This window comes from Eleutherodactylus coqui, chromosome 1 (assembly GCF_035609145.1).
Source record: "Eleutherodactylus coqui strain aEleCoq1 chromosome 1, aEleCoq1.hap1, whole genome shotgun sequence".
In the NCBI taxonomy this organism is placed as follows: Eukaryota; Metazoa; Chordata; class Amphibia; order Anura; family Eleutherodactylidae; genus Eleutherodactylus; species Eleutherodactylus coqui.
Window position 1 is genome coordinate 275,534,912 of NC_089837.1, and position 16,411 is coordinate 275,551,322.

Consider the following 16,411-nt stretch of genomic DNA (forward strand, 5'->3'; position numbering starts at 1 on the left):
GTAGGGGGGTTATTCTGACATTGCTTGACACGTGGAACATCAGTGCTTTTCATTTTACATGTTTGTTAATCACCTTTGTGAGTATAATAAAAGAAACATCTTTTGGCGCCTGCTCTCTGTTTTAAGGCCATTTTACACTGGACAATTATCGTTTTTCAAAACCCTGCGCATGCATGTGTACTGGCCGCCATAATTGTCATACATGCATGTCTTCAATGTGGATGCACTGCGCAAAGTGTCTTGTCTGCTGGTATGTGTATTGCAAAGCTGCAGCCGGCCACATGGGGGTACCTTTAACCCTCATGTGGTGAACAGAATGGAGGCTGAGGAAAGGTATCCTGATGTCCCTATCCCAGGAACCTTCATTTAAGAGTGAGGGCTGAATGGAGAGAAGAGTCCGCCATGCAGTGATCCAAGTTCTGAATCAAGTGAGTGTCTGTGGAGTGATTCTACTCCCATCCTTCTTCAGAGTGTTCCCTATCCAGGAGCTATACCTTACAGATAACATGGACTGTAGGACCGGTGTCATCCTGTGTCTCCTCCCTGACCTCAAATCTACTGTCCTGCCTGCACTGCTGTGTATTAAGCTGTACGTTGTCAAGCTTCAAGTAATGTTTTCCAATCTCTGTCCGTTCCCAGGGACTGAGGTATTTAAGTTAACTGTGTATGTGGACTTCCTTCACTTAACCGCTGGGTACAAGCTGTGGTGAGACGGAATGGTGGCATCACATGTGACAAGTCTACAGTCTACCACACATATACAGTTAATTGCTGTCCCAGCGTTACCTGGAAGAGGCCTAGTGGTACTTGGGCCGAGCTTGCGTGCGTCCCTCCAGTGAGGAGTCTGGTAAGAGCCACCGTGACAAATTCCAACTCTACCCTCCCAGCTCCTCAGCGCGGGCCTCGTGTATGGGTGGACACTGGGGCGCCACAGATACCTTACAGTGAATGGAGTGGAGTTGGAGGAAGATGCCCCCAGGCCACCCCGCCTCCATGCTAGCCGTGCTCTAAGCAATGCTAGCAAAACTCACCCCTGTGTAATAACACAGAAGTGAGCTTAACTAAGATCCGCTAACAAGACTCGTTTGCCCAGTTTGTCCCGTGTAAATGGGTCTTTAGCTGTGCTGTGATATGTTTTATTAGCTTTGGCTACTATGAAAACACAGTGAGTGGGGACTGTACAGCAGAGGTGATCTTTGGTCTCTCAAATGATTCTGTAGAACCTGGGAGAAGCCACTTCCATCTGCACGACTATATATTTCAAGCTGTTCCAATGATAGAACAGGAAAACAGAATCCATGAACGCAGATGTAACCACACTCAAAGGGCCCTTTTACACAGGACGAGAAGTCGCTCAGATTCCCTTGATCAACAAGAATCTGAACAATTATCGCTCAGTCTAAAGACATGCACCAATTAATTGACTAATGATAAACTTGTTTGTCCAGTTTCTGCATGCATAAAAACTAAACAATGGATCAGTCTGGGCAAACAGGCAGTCATTCATCAATGATTGCCTGTTTACTGCAAAATGAGGCGGGCTGGCCAGAACAGTCCCCGGTCCGCTAAGCCTCCATTAAATAGCGATAATCGTTCCTCTGTGAAAGCACAGGAGTGATCAACAGGTCATCCCGTTTAAAAGCCTCCGAGGCTTGGGAACCCCGCCTCCAGCAAGAGATTGCTGTGATTGGTTCTTGGCTCTGGCTCGATGCACCAATCACAGCTATTGATTGACTGGCTCAACCAATCAGAGCCTGTGAGCTTGGCCTTTTTGCAATTTTCCTGTGCAAATTGCATGCATTTTTCATCATTTTTTCACATGTGGTTTCCATTGATTTGCACTTCCTGGTTTTCATGTGATCCTCTAGTAACGTGTGTTAAAAATGGCACGGCATGCAAGTGCGATCCATTTTTTTCTATAACGCTTCCATAGAAAATAGTGGTTGATTCTTGAACAAGAATTGCACACAAAAATGACTTTTCAAACTCGGACTATCAGTCCAAATGAAAAACCCACGCAAATTAACACATTTAAATGAATGGGTCCTTTTTCCGTGCGAGTTATGTCCCTGATGTTCAGAATTTGTACATTAAAAAATACGCATTTGTCACTCATTTCTTAAATGAAAGGCTCTGAGATTTCTGTTACTGAAAATCTGACATTTTAAGCAAAGGGTCAGTCATATCAATGAGTGTCAGATTTCCAGTGACAGAAACCTCTCAGTTGTGTCAAAGGGATATGCACATCCAAAAGAGCCCTTTTATTCTGGAGATGAGAATCACAATTGCTCTGCAGCCCTTCACACCAGCTGTTCAATTTGCCTTTATCTCACATCAATCATTTCTTGACATGAAAGATGCAGGAAAACGTGCCCCACATCAGACTTCATATGAGGAAATCTCAGGCGGCTCAATGGCAGAAAATGCTGACAAGTTACTATATAAGCAAGTAAATCCCAAATATACTCTTCCAGGAAGAAAACGAACGGCACTCAACTCGGGTCAGCCAACATTGTCTGACGGCCGGGCTACGTGACTTGCAAAAGCCAGAGCAAAGGTCACTAGATGGCGCTAGACTAGTGAGATACAGTTACAGAGGCGATTTCTAGCACTAGTAGACACGCCCACATAGTGCTAGGCAACAAGACCTATACCCACAACTACGGCGATCCAATTGGCTAACTCCACCCACGGCTCGAGTCACTGCTTTGCTGGCTTTCCTATTGGAGAATAGACTGTAAATGGCGGCTTTACGTTACCGGAGGTTTCTGAAATTATGCGAAGAATGGCCGATAGACGAAAGCAGGCGCGGTCGGGACTTGGGTGCTATGCTGCGGCAGCGGGTAGCTCAGGCGTTCAAGGAAGGGGAAAACACACAGGTGTGTATCTGAAGCCTTGACCTGCGGGGGTCATCAGTAACACAGTACTCAGACTAACAGATAGGGGGCGCACACTATTAGTTCATACACGTGTAGTATGCAGTGTTCGTTGATGTAATGATGAGGTGCAGTGTATTCATACTGCTAGAAACGCTGTCCTTGCTCAGTGGTTTTGCAGAGGGGAAAGCTTTGCCTGAGTTTTCTGCTGCTGAAGCTAGAAGCAGATGATTCCTTCCCACCGACCCGGAGTGAATATAGTACTTTAACCCTATAGCCATTTCTTTTTTTCCTCGCTTAAAATTAATCATAACTCTTTATTTTTTTTTGCATCTGCATATACAAAATTAAAAGTGGAGCCTCAAAGACTAAAATATACTAGCTGCAATCACGTTCAGGTGGCAGCACCGAACTCTACCGCTTACAGGGGTATTGCTAGGGTTGTAGAAGATCAAGGCATACTGCATGTTCCTACCCCAACACTATGAATCTTTCTATTCATAGTGCCACAAATAAGTAATAATTCTATGCGTAGTGTCCTACAGGGTAATGTGCCTTGTTATGGCCTCAATCTTTGATAATGCTCCCAATCTTGAAAAATGGCCACGTTATCATGCCTCCAGTCTTGAATGATGCCCTTTTGGTTTTTAACAATGTGCTCATTATGCCCCCAACCTTTAATACTGCCTCCTTAACATGTCGTCAGTCTTGAATAATCCCCCATAATGCCCTAGTCTCAATGTTAGAAATTAAAAAAAATAAGTATACATCACCTCTCATGCGCAGTCCAGGGCACCGTTGCAGCTTCTTTTCTGTCCAGGACACTCTTTCTCTTCATCATCTTCTGGCCGGAGATTGAAAAATCCCCGCCTCCTGGCAGCGCTGGCTGTGATTGGCTGACGCTTAGCCAATCACAGCCAGAACTCGATGAATGGCTGTGATTGGTTCAATCCCCGGCCAGAAGATGATGAAGAGAAACAGTGTCGGGACCCGGGGAGAAGCTGCGGCAGCATTGGAGAGCGCATATAAGGTGATGTATGTGTTTTTTTTTGTTTGTTTGTTTTTTTTTTCCTGCAGCCAGGGTTAGATTATAGCTTTGACAGTAGGATTTCCTATTGTCAAAGTTGCATCGCACTGCACGAAAATCGCGTTTTCATGCGACGCAACAGAGAGGAAAAATAGGGGAAAATGGGCTACAAAATCTCACGAGTCACGTGCATATCGCCGGACCCATGAGGTTTTTGTGTCGGGTTGTTGCATGCTACAAAAAAAAGGTTTGGTACCGTGTTAGCCAGTAGAGCAAGATGTGATTGTTCCTAGCAAGAGAAACCATGTCATCTTGTAGATATGATAATCTTTCTCTGATTAATTGTATGGCGATGAGATCTCATCCCCGCTTTCACTTTTTGCCACAATTAATCAGAGAAAGACAGAATTACCTGTGACCAAGCACTTTTCTAACCATTGACATGACATAGAAGATAGGAGAGTTTTGATATTAAAGTGTGGTTTCAAGTCACAAAGCCATAGAAGAATTTGGGAATATAAACTCATAACAAATTTTGACATGCTGAATAGTGGGTTAAATTACGAGGATTTAGGGCTCAATCCCACGGCTGTGAACGGCTCTGCAAGTGGAATATCGCAGCGGAGTCCGTCACGGCACCTCCCAAAAGACCCCATACTCACCTCCCGGATTCGCTGTGCGCGTCCCGCTTGATGCGGGGTCGCGTATTAACGCGATATTTCCGCTGTACCGACAGCAGAAGTATAGCGTGACGGCCGGCTTCCATTGACCAAACGTATTCCCGCAGCAAATAGAACATGCAGCGGTTTATTTCACACTGCAGAATTACGCGGTGGAATTCCGCAGCGTGAACATTGCGCTATTAGGTTCAATAGAACCTAATAGCTGCGGTGTAACGCGGCGGAAATCCGTCCGTGGGCATTAGCCCTTATGTGTGAATGGGAGGTATGAGACATCTATAGCACAAATAAGACTGCTGGCCCGGTGAAAACCCCCACCAGCAGCAATTCTGGGACCATAAACTTTCACTCCCTTATCAGTGTCTAGTTAAAAATGTTTGTGTACCTCTTGCAGCTTTCCTGGCCTGACAACCCCCCCAACAGTAATTTAGGGATGATAAAACTTTCACTCCCTTATCAGTGCCTAGTCAAAAAAGTTTGTTTCTGTTGCAGTATTCCTTTTAAGTACAAACAAATCACATCCATGTCTGTGCCTTGTCATAAGTATGTGTGTCATAAGTGTATATAAATATGCATGCCTCTTCGGTTCTATTCCATTTTAGCCTGAAGAAGAACATCTACAAGACAACGTGGTTTCTCTTGCTGGGAACAATCACAATATGCTACAGAACATTGCATGTGCGAAGGAACCCATAGGAAAGCATGGGCTTCTCATACATGCGAATTGTAGCAACGCGACAAAATCGCGCAACTTTGTCGCCCGTGTGAAGGAGGCCTAATACTCGTAATAAAAAAAAACAAACTGTTTCCTCACCTCTAGTTTTCCAGCCTGCGCTGCTCCAGTGTCCCCTCATTTCCGTAGTACTGTGACTGCTGCAGCTGGTCCCAGACCTTAGCTATACAGTCTCTGATGGTGAGGACTGGTCATGTGACAGGCTGCCAGTGAGGCAAGCGGACAATGGGCATTGTGGAGTAGACCAGCAATGGGGGAAGTGAGACTTTTTAAAATGTTAATACTTGTTTTTGTTTTTTTTTGTAATTTAAAAAAACAAACTTTTTTTTTTCCACTTTTTTTTGTTACTCCCGACAGTGGACTTGAACAAGTGTTCATCTGATTACTTATACAATATACTGCAACACTTGAATATTGCAGTGTGTTGTATTTCTGCTGGCAATCTATTAAGCCCTTCCACAAGCACAGCATAATAGGTAGAAATACATAGCAACCCTCGGGCCTTCACAAGATTGTCATGACAACCAAACAGCATTTCATAAACTTATTGCATGAGAGCCGTTCAGGTATAAAAGGGAGCTCCTCCCTCTGTCGGGCCATTTGAAGGGTTTGCTGCACTTCAGGTCACTGCTGAATTGCTGCTCTGATCGGAGTGAATTGAGTGCTGGCTGCGTATACATGGTGTTGCTCCATTCATTACATTGAGAGTGTGGCTGCTCACTGTCTGTCACATCTACTATAATTTACTTCAGAAGCTAGTGGAAATTGCAGCTGGCGCAGATATTTGATTGCCTGCATGGGCAGCCGGAAAAATGTGCCAAGTGTATTAAGAGGCTAGGGCCTCTTAACCCCTTAACGACCAGCCCATAGTGTTTTTATGTCCTCCCGAAGTGGGCCTTATTCTCTGAGGACGTAAAAACATGCTTCCTGCAGAGAATAATGCCCCTCGGGCTGTGGACGTGACAGCTCCATGCTGTCGGTGTCCGCAGGTAGCTGACAGCATGGAGCTGTCATCCCGGGCTGTTCGGACACCCCCCCGGCATTGCGATCGGCGCTATGCAATGGATAGCGCCGATCGCAAAACAAGTAAATAAAAGTACACAAAAGTTAAAGATTCAGCTGCTCTGATGGATCGGATCCATCGGAGCAGCTGAAATTACTCACCGAGGTCCGGCACGCTGCTCCCCGCTCTCCTGCCGCTCCGGGGCCCGAAGCCGGTCTTCTGCGCATGCGCGCCAGGCGGCATTACGTCAGCCGCATGCGCAGAAGGCCCAGGGGCGCGGGAGATTTAAAATCTCCTGGCTCCCGGCTCCTGTAGGTAGCCGGGAGGCAGGAGATGTCAGCGGGGACTGCGGTGAGCGGTCCCCGATACCGCGATCGTCGTTATCCAATGGATAGCGCGATCGCGAAAAAGTTAAAAAAAAGTTTAAAAAAAGTCAGTTTCACCTCCCCTCATGGATCGGATCCATGAGGGGAGGTGAAAATACTCACCCCCAGTCCTCAGCGGTGTCCCGATGTCCCGGGACCCGAATCCCCGTCTGCGCATGCGCGCCCGATGATTGACATCGGGCGCGTGCACAGACGGGCTCGAGCCCCGGGAAATTTAAAATCCCTCTGCTTTTGGCTGCCATGTGTAGCTAGGAGCAGAGAGATTATACCGGGGACATGATCACTGTCATCCAATGGATGACAGTGATCATGTAAAGTGAAAAAAAAGTGTAAAAAAGTAAAAAAAAAAAAAGTAAAAAAAAGTTTTTAAAAGTTTAAAAAGCGTACGTTTCATCTCCCCTCATGGATCATATCCATGAGGGAGGATGAAAGTACGTACCTAAGGCCCCCAGATTTATCCGCGGACCTTACCACAGCTTCTGCACACACGCCTGTCGCCAAAATGGCGGGCGCATGCTCAAAAGCTGTGGATTGCCAGGATAATTTAAATTCTCCCTGCTCCTGGCTACAAAACGTAGCCAAGAGCATGGAGATTTAATGGGGGTCCGCAGTGAGCGGTTCCTGGTCACGTGTTCGCCATTATCCAATAATGGCGATCACGTAAAAGTAAAAAAAAAAATTTGAAGTTTCATCTCCCCTCACTGATGCGATCGGTGAGAGGAGATGAAACTTTTTACCGGAGGCCTGCGTATTTGAACCCCGACGCGATCTTCCTCCGTAGACCTTCCCGAATTCTGCACATGCGATTGCCGGTAAAAAGCCGGACACATGCGCAGCAGTCGGGGAGCCCAGGAAATTTAAAATCTCCTTGCTCCCAGCGACCAACGGTCGCCGAGAGCCTGGAGCAGTGACGGGTGGCCTCGTTGAACGGTCCTCGGTCACGTGATAAAAAGGTAGCGATCTACCTTAGGCCGGTCTCACATGACCGCATAGGAATTACGGATGCCGCATGCGTCTGATCCGCGGTAATACGCAGATCAATCGCATTGGATTACACAATTCCGCTCACATTAGCGGGTTGGAATTGTGTAATCCACTCGCAGAAAAGAGAACGCAGCAGGTTCTATTTTACTGCGGATATTTGCAACGTAGAGCTCATTGTGCTCCATGGTCGTGGATATACCCGCTGCCCATACGCAACTACGTTGTATACGGGCTGCGGGTACCCGCGTCATCGCTAAGCGATGGTGCGGGAAATACAAACAAAGGTGTACTGTGCATGACCGCCTGTGTGAGTAGGCAGTTATGCGCAGTACATTACGCAGCCGTACGCAGGGTCACAGCCGGGCTCACAGATGGGATCCGCTGTGGGCCTCCGCAAGAGGATTCCGCCTGCACCCGCGTGAGCCCGGCGTTATTCAGACAGCTACCTGTGATACGTATTTTACAAGAAGCCCCGGGAACGCTCGCCTTCCTGCAGTTCCAGGAGCACCTTGTTGAGCGCCTTCTGTGTGAGACCGCCGCACCTCATCAAGCTTACGGAGACTCACGGAACGCCACTTTTTACACCCCATACCCACCACTGAGGTCACGAAATACCCCCAAAAAGCATGAGAGGAGGGGGGGGGGATACCCGGTTTTATTGCCCCATGGGCCCATTCCAACCAACCTCCGTAATTACCCCTGTCTTCGGAAATACTACACAGTTCACATTTTTACTTTTATCTAAGATTTGCGAACGCCAAAAAGGGCGTGGAGGGGGAGGGGGGGAATTTTAGGGAGTCAGTCTTTATTCTGTACAAATAAGCAATGGGGCCTGGAATTTATTCAGTTGTGCCCTAAAATCCAACAGGTGTTCCCTCCTTTATAGGCCTTGCCATGCGTCCTGTAAGTAGACTAGGGCCACAATGGGTATGTTTCTGAACTCGGGACAAACGGGGGTATCCATTTTGGGGTGAACGTCTTCATTCCTATGTGCACTGTACAAAAAAAATGTTTTTAAATTGAAAAAATTGCCAAAAAAATTGAAAATCGTAACTTTTTCCTTCTGCTTTGCTTAGATTCATTCAAATACTGTGGGGTCAAAATACGCAGTACACCCCTAGATGAATTCGTTAAGGGGTCTAGTTTTCAAAATGGGGTCATTTGAGTGGGTTCTTTATAGTTTTGGCCGCTCAATGCCTCTATAAGTGGGCAATGGGGCCTGAAATTTATTCAGTGGTACCCTGAAATCCAACGGGTATTCCTTTCATTGTAGGCCTAGCCATGGGTCCTGTAAGTCTATTAGGGCCACAATGGGTATGTTTCTCAACACGGGACAAACAGGGGTATCCATTTTGGGGTGAAAGCCTTCATTTATATGTGTGCTGTACAAGAAAAACTGTTTTTAAATTGACACAATAGCCCAAAAAATCAAAATCCTATTTTTTTCCTTTTGCTTTGCTTGAATTTATTCAAAACTGTGGGGTCAAAATATGCAGTACATCCCTAGATAAATTCGTTAAGGAGTCTAGTTTTCAAAATGGGGTCATTTGTGGGGGTTCTATATGGTTTTGGGCGCTCAAGAACTCTACAAGTGGGCAATGGGGCCTAAAAGGACTTCAAGCAAAATCTATGTTCTGAAAGCCACCGATTACTCCTTTTATTTTGGGCCCCGTTGTGCATGCGGACATAAGATTAGGGCCACAATGGGTATATTTCTGAAAACAGTACAAACAGAGGTATCCATTTTGGGGTGCAAGTCTTCCTTCATATGTGTGCTGTACAAAAAAAGCTGTTTTTAAAATGACAGAATTGCCAAAAAAACAAAAATCCAAATTTTTTCCTTTTGCTTAGCTTGAATTTATTCAAAAACTGTGGGGTCAAAATACGCAGTACACCCCTAGATAAATTCGTTAAGGAGTCTAGTTTTCAAAATGGGGTCATTTGTGGGGGTTCTCTATGGTTTTGGGCGCTCAAGAACTCTACAAGTGGGCAATGGGGCCTAAAAGGACTTGAAGCAAAATTTGTATTCCGAAAGCCACCGGTCGCTCCTTTCATTTTGGGCTCCGTTGTGTATCCAGACATAAGATTAGGGCCACAATGGGTATGTCTCTGAGCACGGGACAAACAGGGGTATCCATTTTTGGGTGCAAGTCTTCCTTCATATGTGTGCTGTACAAAAAAAGCTGTTTTTAAAATGACAGAATTGCCGAAAAAACGAAAATCACAATTTTTTCCTTTTGCTTGGTTTGAATTCATTCAAAAACTGTGGGGTCAAAATATGCAGTACACCCCTAGATAAATTCCTTAAGGGGTCTAGTTTTCAAAATGGGGTCATTTGTGCGGGTTTTCTATGGTTTTGGGCGCTCAAGAACTCTACATGTGTGCTATGGGGCCTAAGAGGACTTCAAGCAAAATTTCTGTTTTGAAAGACACTGACTACTCCTTTCATTTTGGGCCCCGTTGTGGACTCAGATATAACAATAGGGCCACAATGGGTATATTTCTGAACACGGGAGAAATAGGGGTATCCATTTTGGGGTGTAAATCCTCATTTTCATGTAAACTATAGGAAAAAAATATGTCTTTAAAATGACAGATTTGCAAAAATATGAAATTTTACTTTTTCTCCTCTAAATTGAATTAATTCCTGAAAAAAAACTGTGGGGTCAAAATACTCATGACACCCCTCAGTGAATACACTAAGGGGTGTAGTTTTTAAAATGAGGTCATTTGGGGGGGTATCTATTATTCTGACACTCATGAGCCTTTCCAATCTTGGCTTGGTATAGGAAAACAAAGTGTTCCTCAAAATGCTAAAAAGTAATGTTAAATTTGTACGTCTCCTAAATGGTTAAAAAAAAACGAAAGTTTTTCCAATGTGCGCCCAAAATAAAGTAAACAGGTGGAAATATAAATCTTAGCAAAACTTTCTATATTATGTTTGCACATATTTAAGATATTGCAGTTGGAAATGTGAAAAAATGACGATTTTTTCAACATTTTCCCAATTTTGGCGCTTTTAATAAATAAACACAATTTCTATCGGTCTATTTTTTCCGCCTAAATGAAGCACAACATGTGGCGAAAAAACAATGTCAGAATCGCTTGGATATGCAAAACCTTTCCGGTGTTTTTCCATGTTAAAGTGACACATGTCAGATTTGCAAAATTTGGCCTGGTCATTAAGGCGCAAACAGGCTTGGTCACTAAGGGGTTAATACATTTGTTGCATTTCACAGTGGTGTCCCAGTAACTCCAGAGTGTCTATTGTTTTCTTTCCAAGGAGGGGCTTATTTAGATGATTGCATTAGACCATATTCACACAGCCGATATTCTCGCACAAATTTTGTGTGTTGCGAGATGCACAAAACTTGCACAAATATACAATAGATTTACAATGGGTGTATTTTCATAGGAGAAATTTCTCCCAAAGCCATGCAGTGAAATCACCTCACGAGTGCGTTTTATTTTTAACTAGCTTATATACATGGCTTCGCCCAAGTTAATTTGGTACAGGTGTTTACCTGTTGTTCGCACGGAAAATTATATGAAGTCGTGCTTACTTCAGCTGAACCGAGGAATAAAATATGCATAATCATAGAGTAGCATTAGATTCTCCTCAGACTGCATGTACCGATGTCCCTCTGCAGAATGTGCCACCACCGCATTTTCCTCACTTTTGACCCTAAGAGTTCCCCTTTTTATTCAAATTTACCCCAAGACTGGAGCTGCAGCCTCTCCTTAACCTCTTATTGACCACCACATTGCCTTTTTATGTCCCGGCTTGCTGGGCTTTATTCCTCAGAGACGTAAAAACATGCTCTCTATGGGGATTAAAACCCTCACAGAATCATATCATAGAATGGTAGAGTTGGAAGGGACCTCCAGGGTCATCTGGTCCAACCCTCTGCTCAATACAGGATTCACTAAATCATCCCAGACAGATATTTTTTTTAACTTTATTTTCTTTATTAAGGAAAATTTGCACAGTACATAATAAAATCATATGGTAAACAAACTCGGTATTGCAAATAGTACATACTGTGTTGTAACTTGCTTGAACGTAATAACATAACATTTTCCTTGTACATTTTTTTCTTTTGGGTTGCGATAAACTTAAACAATTAAACTCAAACCGTCTATGCCTATTGGATAAATTCTTTATGAGATGGAACTCTGCGTTTGCTATTTGCTTAGTAAATGGGGGCACAGGAGAGCGAATGGGGGGGGTGGGGGGGTGGGATGGAAAGAGGGAACATGAGTCTGGGAGTTCATTCTACAGATAAAGTGGAATTGGCATCCAGCCAGATATCCCATATTTTTTTAAATTTGTTTGGGCAGCCTCTGTTTTGGTAAATAATTTTTTCGTAGGAGATTACTGTGTTCACCGACCGAACCCAACATGAGATCGTAGGGATTCCCGCAGCCATCCAATAAGTAGCTATTGTTTTACGCGCCAAGAATAAGGTCTTCTGCAGGAAGGTGCGGGTGTGGTACGGCCATTCCTCTTCCTCCAATAGGCCAAATAGGATCGTCTTAGGGTCCATCCCAATATTAAGGGGGGATGGTAGTAGTGAGTTTATGAAGGATACAATCTCAGACCAGAATCCATTTACCAGGGGGCAGTCCCAAATCAAATGCCAGAAGTTAGCTTCTGGCTGGCGGCATCTATGGCAGGAGTTTGAGGAAGAGTTGCCCATTTTATATAGACGGCTGGGTGTGAGGTATGCTTGGTGGATAATATATAGCTGGATCAGTTTATTGTTGACTGCAGGGGAAACTGAGAGATGGGATTCGGATATATCTGTCCAGTCCTCCGGTGTTAAGGACGGAATGGCTGTCTTCCATCTATCGTAGGCTGAGGGCGGGTTATGGTCGGTTTTGGCTGAAAGGAGGTGCGTGTAGAGCACCGAGATTAGGCCCTTGGGTCCCTGGGATCTGAGGATACCAATTGTGGGGTATTTGGATATGTTTGTGGAGGTAGGTGGGAATTGGGAGTTCAGGGCGTGCCGCAACTGAAAGTATCTAAATAGCTGAAGTTGTGGGGACTGTGTTTTTTCCCGCAATTGGTTAAATGTTAGGAGACTCCCGTCTGTATATACGTCTCCCACCGACACCACTCCAAAAGACCTCCAATATTGGGGGTCTGGGACTGACTGGAGGGCTTTAAGGCCGGGGTTGTTCCATAAGGGAAGTTCGCACATTACTCCTTTGTATTGTTGGATGGCCTTAGCCTCCCTCCACACCTTTAAAGCTAGTTTGTGAAGTGGCAGTATATCGGGAGGGTTGGTATGTTCTGGGAATTCCAGGAAATTTAAAAGGTTGTTACCTTTTACTTGTTTTGCCAGGTATTGGTCAGCGATGGGCATTTCCCGTTCTAGGAACCAGCTCCGGACGTTGCGTAGCTGTCCGGCTAGGTAATATACGTGCAGGTCTGAGAGCGCCATTCCAGCCCGCTCCTTCGGTCTTTGTAGGGTCGAAAGACTAAGCTTGGATCGTGTGGAGTTCCAAATGAAAGATGTAGTGAAGGAATTGAGGGCTTGAAAGATGCGTTTGGGTACAATTATTGGCATATGTTGTAGTACATACAGGCATTTAGGCTGAATCGCCATCTTTATCAGGTTTATACGGCCAGCTACCGAAAGTGGTAATTTGGCCCATCGCACTAGTTTATTTTTGACATTTCCGAGCAGTGGGTCGATATTATCTTTTATGGCGTTGTTTGGATTTCGGGACATATATATTCCCAAGTATTTGAAAGTGGAAACCACGGCTAGGTTATATCTGGCGACACAAGGGTCTATTATTGGGTCGAGATTTGTATATAGAATTGTGGACTTGGGCCAGTTGACATGTAGACCCGATAGGTGGGAAAATTTATCAATTTGGGTCATAGCGTGGGAGAAGGAGGTTATAGGGTCTGACAAAAATAGGATTGTATCATCCGCATATAAGCCCACTTTACTTTCAAGGCCCGCCCATTTAATGCCAGTTACTTCAGGGGTGCTTCTCAACCGGATTGCCATGGCTTCAATGGCTATGGCAAATAGTGCCGGGGACAGCGGGCAGCCCTGACGGGTGCCTCTTGCGAGGCGGAACTCGGTGGATGGTATGCCGTTTACTATCACGTTGGCGCTTGGCGATTTGTAAATGGTTTTAACCCATTGTAAGAATTGGGGGCCAAACCCAAAGCGAACCAGGCAGGCCTCGAGAAAAGTCCACTCCAGCGAATCGAAGGCCTTCATTATGTCTAATGAGACCAATGCCCAGGGCATGTTAAACTGTTTGCCCAGTTGAATTGCTGTCTGTACTCTCCGTATGTTGATTGTTGTGGACTTTCCTGGCATAAAGCCGGTCTGGTCAGGGTGTATAATAGATAGGATTACTTGATTTAGTCTTGTGGCCAGGAGTTTTGTTAGGATTTTGTAATCGACATTTACCAGGGATATGGGTCGGTATGAGCTGCAGTCTGTGGGGTCTTTGTCTGGTTTCAAAATAACTATAATAGATGCTCCGTAGAACGAGGGCGGAAGGGATTGGTCTAATTGGGCCTGTTGCAATGTTTCTAATAGCAGCGGGGCCAGTTGTTCATCATATTTCCGGTACATTTCAATCGGGAGGCCGTCCGGGCCTGGGGCTTTATTAGATGCCATGTCTCGGATTGTCTGCCGTATTTCGTCTAGGGTGATTGGGGCCTCCAGGAACTCTACCTGTTCTACGGACAATGTTGGAAAGGTCAGGTCACTCAGGTAGTCTAGGATATCTGCCTTTGTAAAATTTGTGGGTGAGCTATATAGGTTAGCGTAGTATTCTTTAAAACGATTTGTGATGGCTGGGGCGTCAGTCAGCTCCGCACCATTTTGATCTTTTATCTTAAGGATTGTGTTTAGGTGTTTCTCGTGTTTAATCAGATTGGCTAACAAATGGCTGGATTGGTTACCTAGTTCGAAGTAATATTGCTTCGCAAAGAATAATTTACGTTTGGCCTTAGCGTGAACTTGGTGTTTGTAAAGGCGGGAACAACTGAGCCATGCTTCTTTATTAGAGTCCGTGGGGTTATCAGTGTAGGTCTTTTCTGCCTCAAGTGTCTTGCTTTCTATCTCTCTGTCCGCCTGGGCTGTGGTTTGTTTGATATATGTAATGGCTGATTTAAGGAACCCCCGAAGGTATGCTTTAAGGGTATCCCATCTCAGGGCCGGGTGGGTATTGTTATTGTGGGCATCTAAGAAGAGGGATATATGAAACGGAGTTTGGTCATCTGGGCCCAACAATTTGAGCCAAAACGGGTGTAGTTTCCAGGTAGGCAAAATTTTGAGTTGGGGAAATTTCAGTGTTAGGAGTATCGGACTGTGGTCCGATATTCCCCGCGGACAATGTGCTACATCTGAAAGATACACCGCCACTTCCGCGGAGCTGAACCCAGACAGATATTTGTCCAGCCTTTGTTTTAACACTTCCATTGAAGGAGAAATAACCACCTACTATGGTAACCTGTTCCACTTATTGGTCACCCTCAGTGTCAGAAAGTTTTTTTCTAATATCTAATTTGTGTCTCCTCCCTTTCAGTTTCAACCCATTGCTTCTAGTTTTTCCTTGTGCAAATGATAATAGGGCTGATCCATCTGCACTGTGACAGCCCTTCAGATATTTGTAGACAGCTATTAAGTCTCCTCTCAGCTTTCTTTTTTGCAAGCTAAATATTCCCAGATCCGTTAACCGTTCCTCATAGGACATGATTTGCAGACCGCTCACCATCTTGGTAACTGTTCTCTGAACTTGCTCCAGTTTGTCGATATCTTTTTTAAAGTGGGGTGCTCAGACCTAGACACATTATTCCAGATGACGTCTGACTAAGGAAGAGTAGAAGGGGATAATTGCCTCACGTGATCTGGACTATGCTTTTCTTAATACATCCCAGAATTGTGTTTGCTCTTTTGGCTGCTGCATCATATTGTTGACTCATGTTCAGTCTATGAACTATTAGTATACCAATTAGTGTACTCATTTTTCTTGCCCAGATGTAGGACTTTGCATTTCTCCTTGTTAAATACCATTCTGTTAGTCGCCGCCTTAGATCATTTATAAAAATGTTTAACAACACTGGGCCTAGGACAGAGCCTTGCGGTACTCCACTTGGATGTGCAGCCATTTATGACCACTCTCTGAGTACAATTACACATCCACCTAATGGTTGCCTTGTCAATCCCATATTTGGTCATTTTTTTCAATAAGTATAGTATGAGATACTTTGTCAAATGCTTTGCTGAAGTCAAGATCTATTATATCCACTGCATTTCCCTGATCAACCCAGTCAGTAATTCTGTCGGCTACCTCCATGGGGGGACAGCGGGATTCCCTACTTTCCTGGTAATGTGATCGGCGCTCTCCGATAGCGCGGATTGCATGAAAGTAAATAAAAAGCTTTAAAAAGTTAGATTTTCAGCTCCCCTCATGGATCACATCCATGGCGACGCGTGCGCAGAAGCCCAGATCAGTGCGGACGTTTAAAATCTTCTCGCCCCTGGCTACTGAAGATAGCCGGGAGGCAGTAAATATCACCCGGGACTGCGGTGAGCGGTCCATGGGCCTGTGATCGCCGCCAACCAATTAATACCGACGATCACGGAGAAGTTAAAAAAAAATGGATTGCATCTATGAGGGCAGCTGAAAATACTCGCCACTGTATTCCGTGATGTCCCGCAGCAGTCTGGACCTGTTGCGG

General features: G+C 44.9%; 1 protein-coding gene across 2 annotated transcripts in view; it reads left to right on the forward strand.

Annotated features, from left to right (window-relative positions):
• The first annotated feature begins 2,679 nt into the window (after positions 1-2,679).
• The window catches only part of UQCC2 (ubiquinol-cytochrome c reductase complex assembly factor 2), a 113,501-nt gene continuing 99,769 nt past the window's right edge, over positions 2,680-16,411 (forward strand). The window contains exon 1 of one of the 2 annotated variants that reach the window (XM_066591559.1): positions 2,680-2,879. In XM_066591559.1, coding sequence (XP_066447656.1) covers positions 2,742-2,879 — 138 coding nt within the window. In that variant the 5' untranslated portion in view covers positions 2,680-2,741. The remainder of the gene's footprint in view (positions 2,880-16,411) is intronic. The other variant, XM_066591550.1, reaches the window with a different exon arrangement.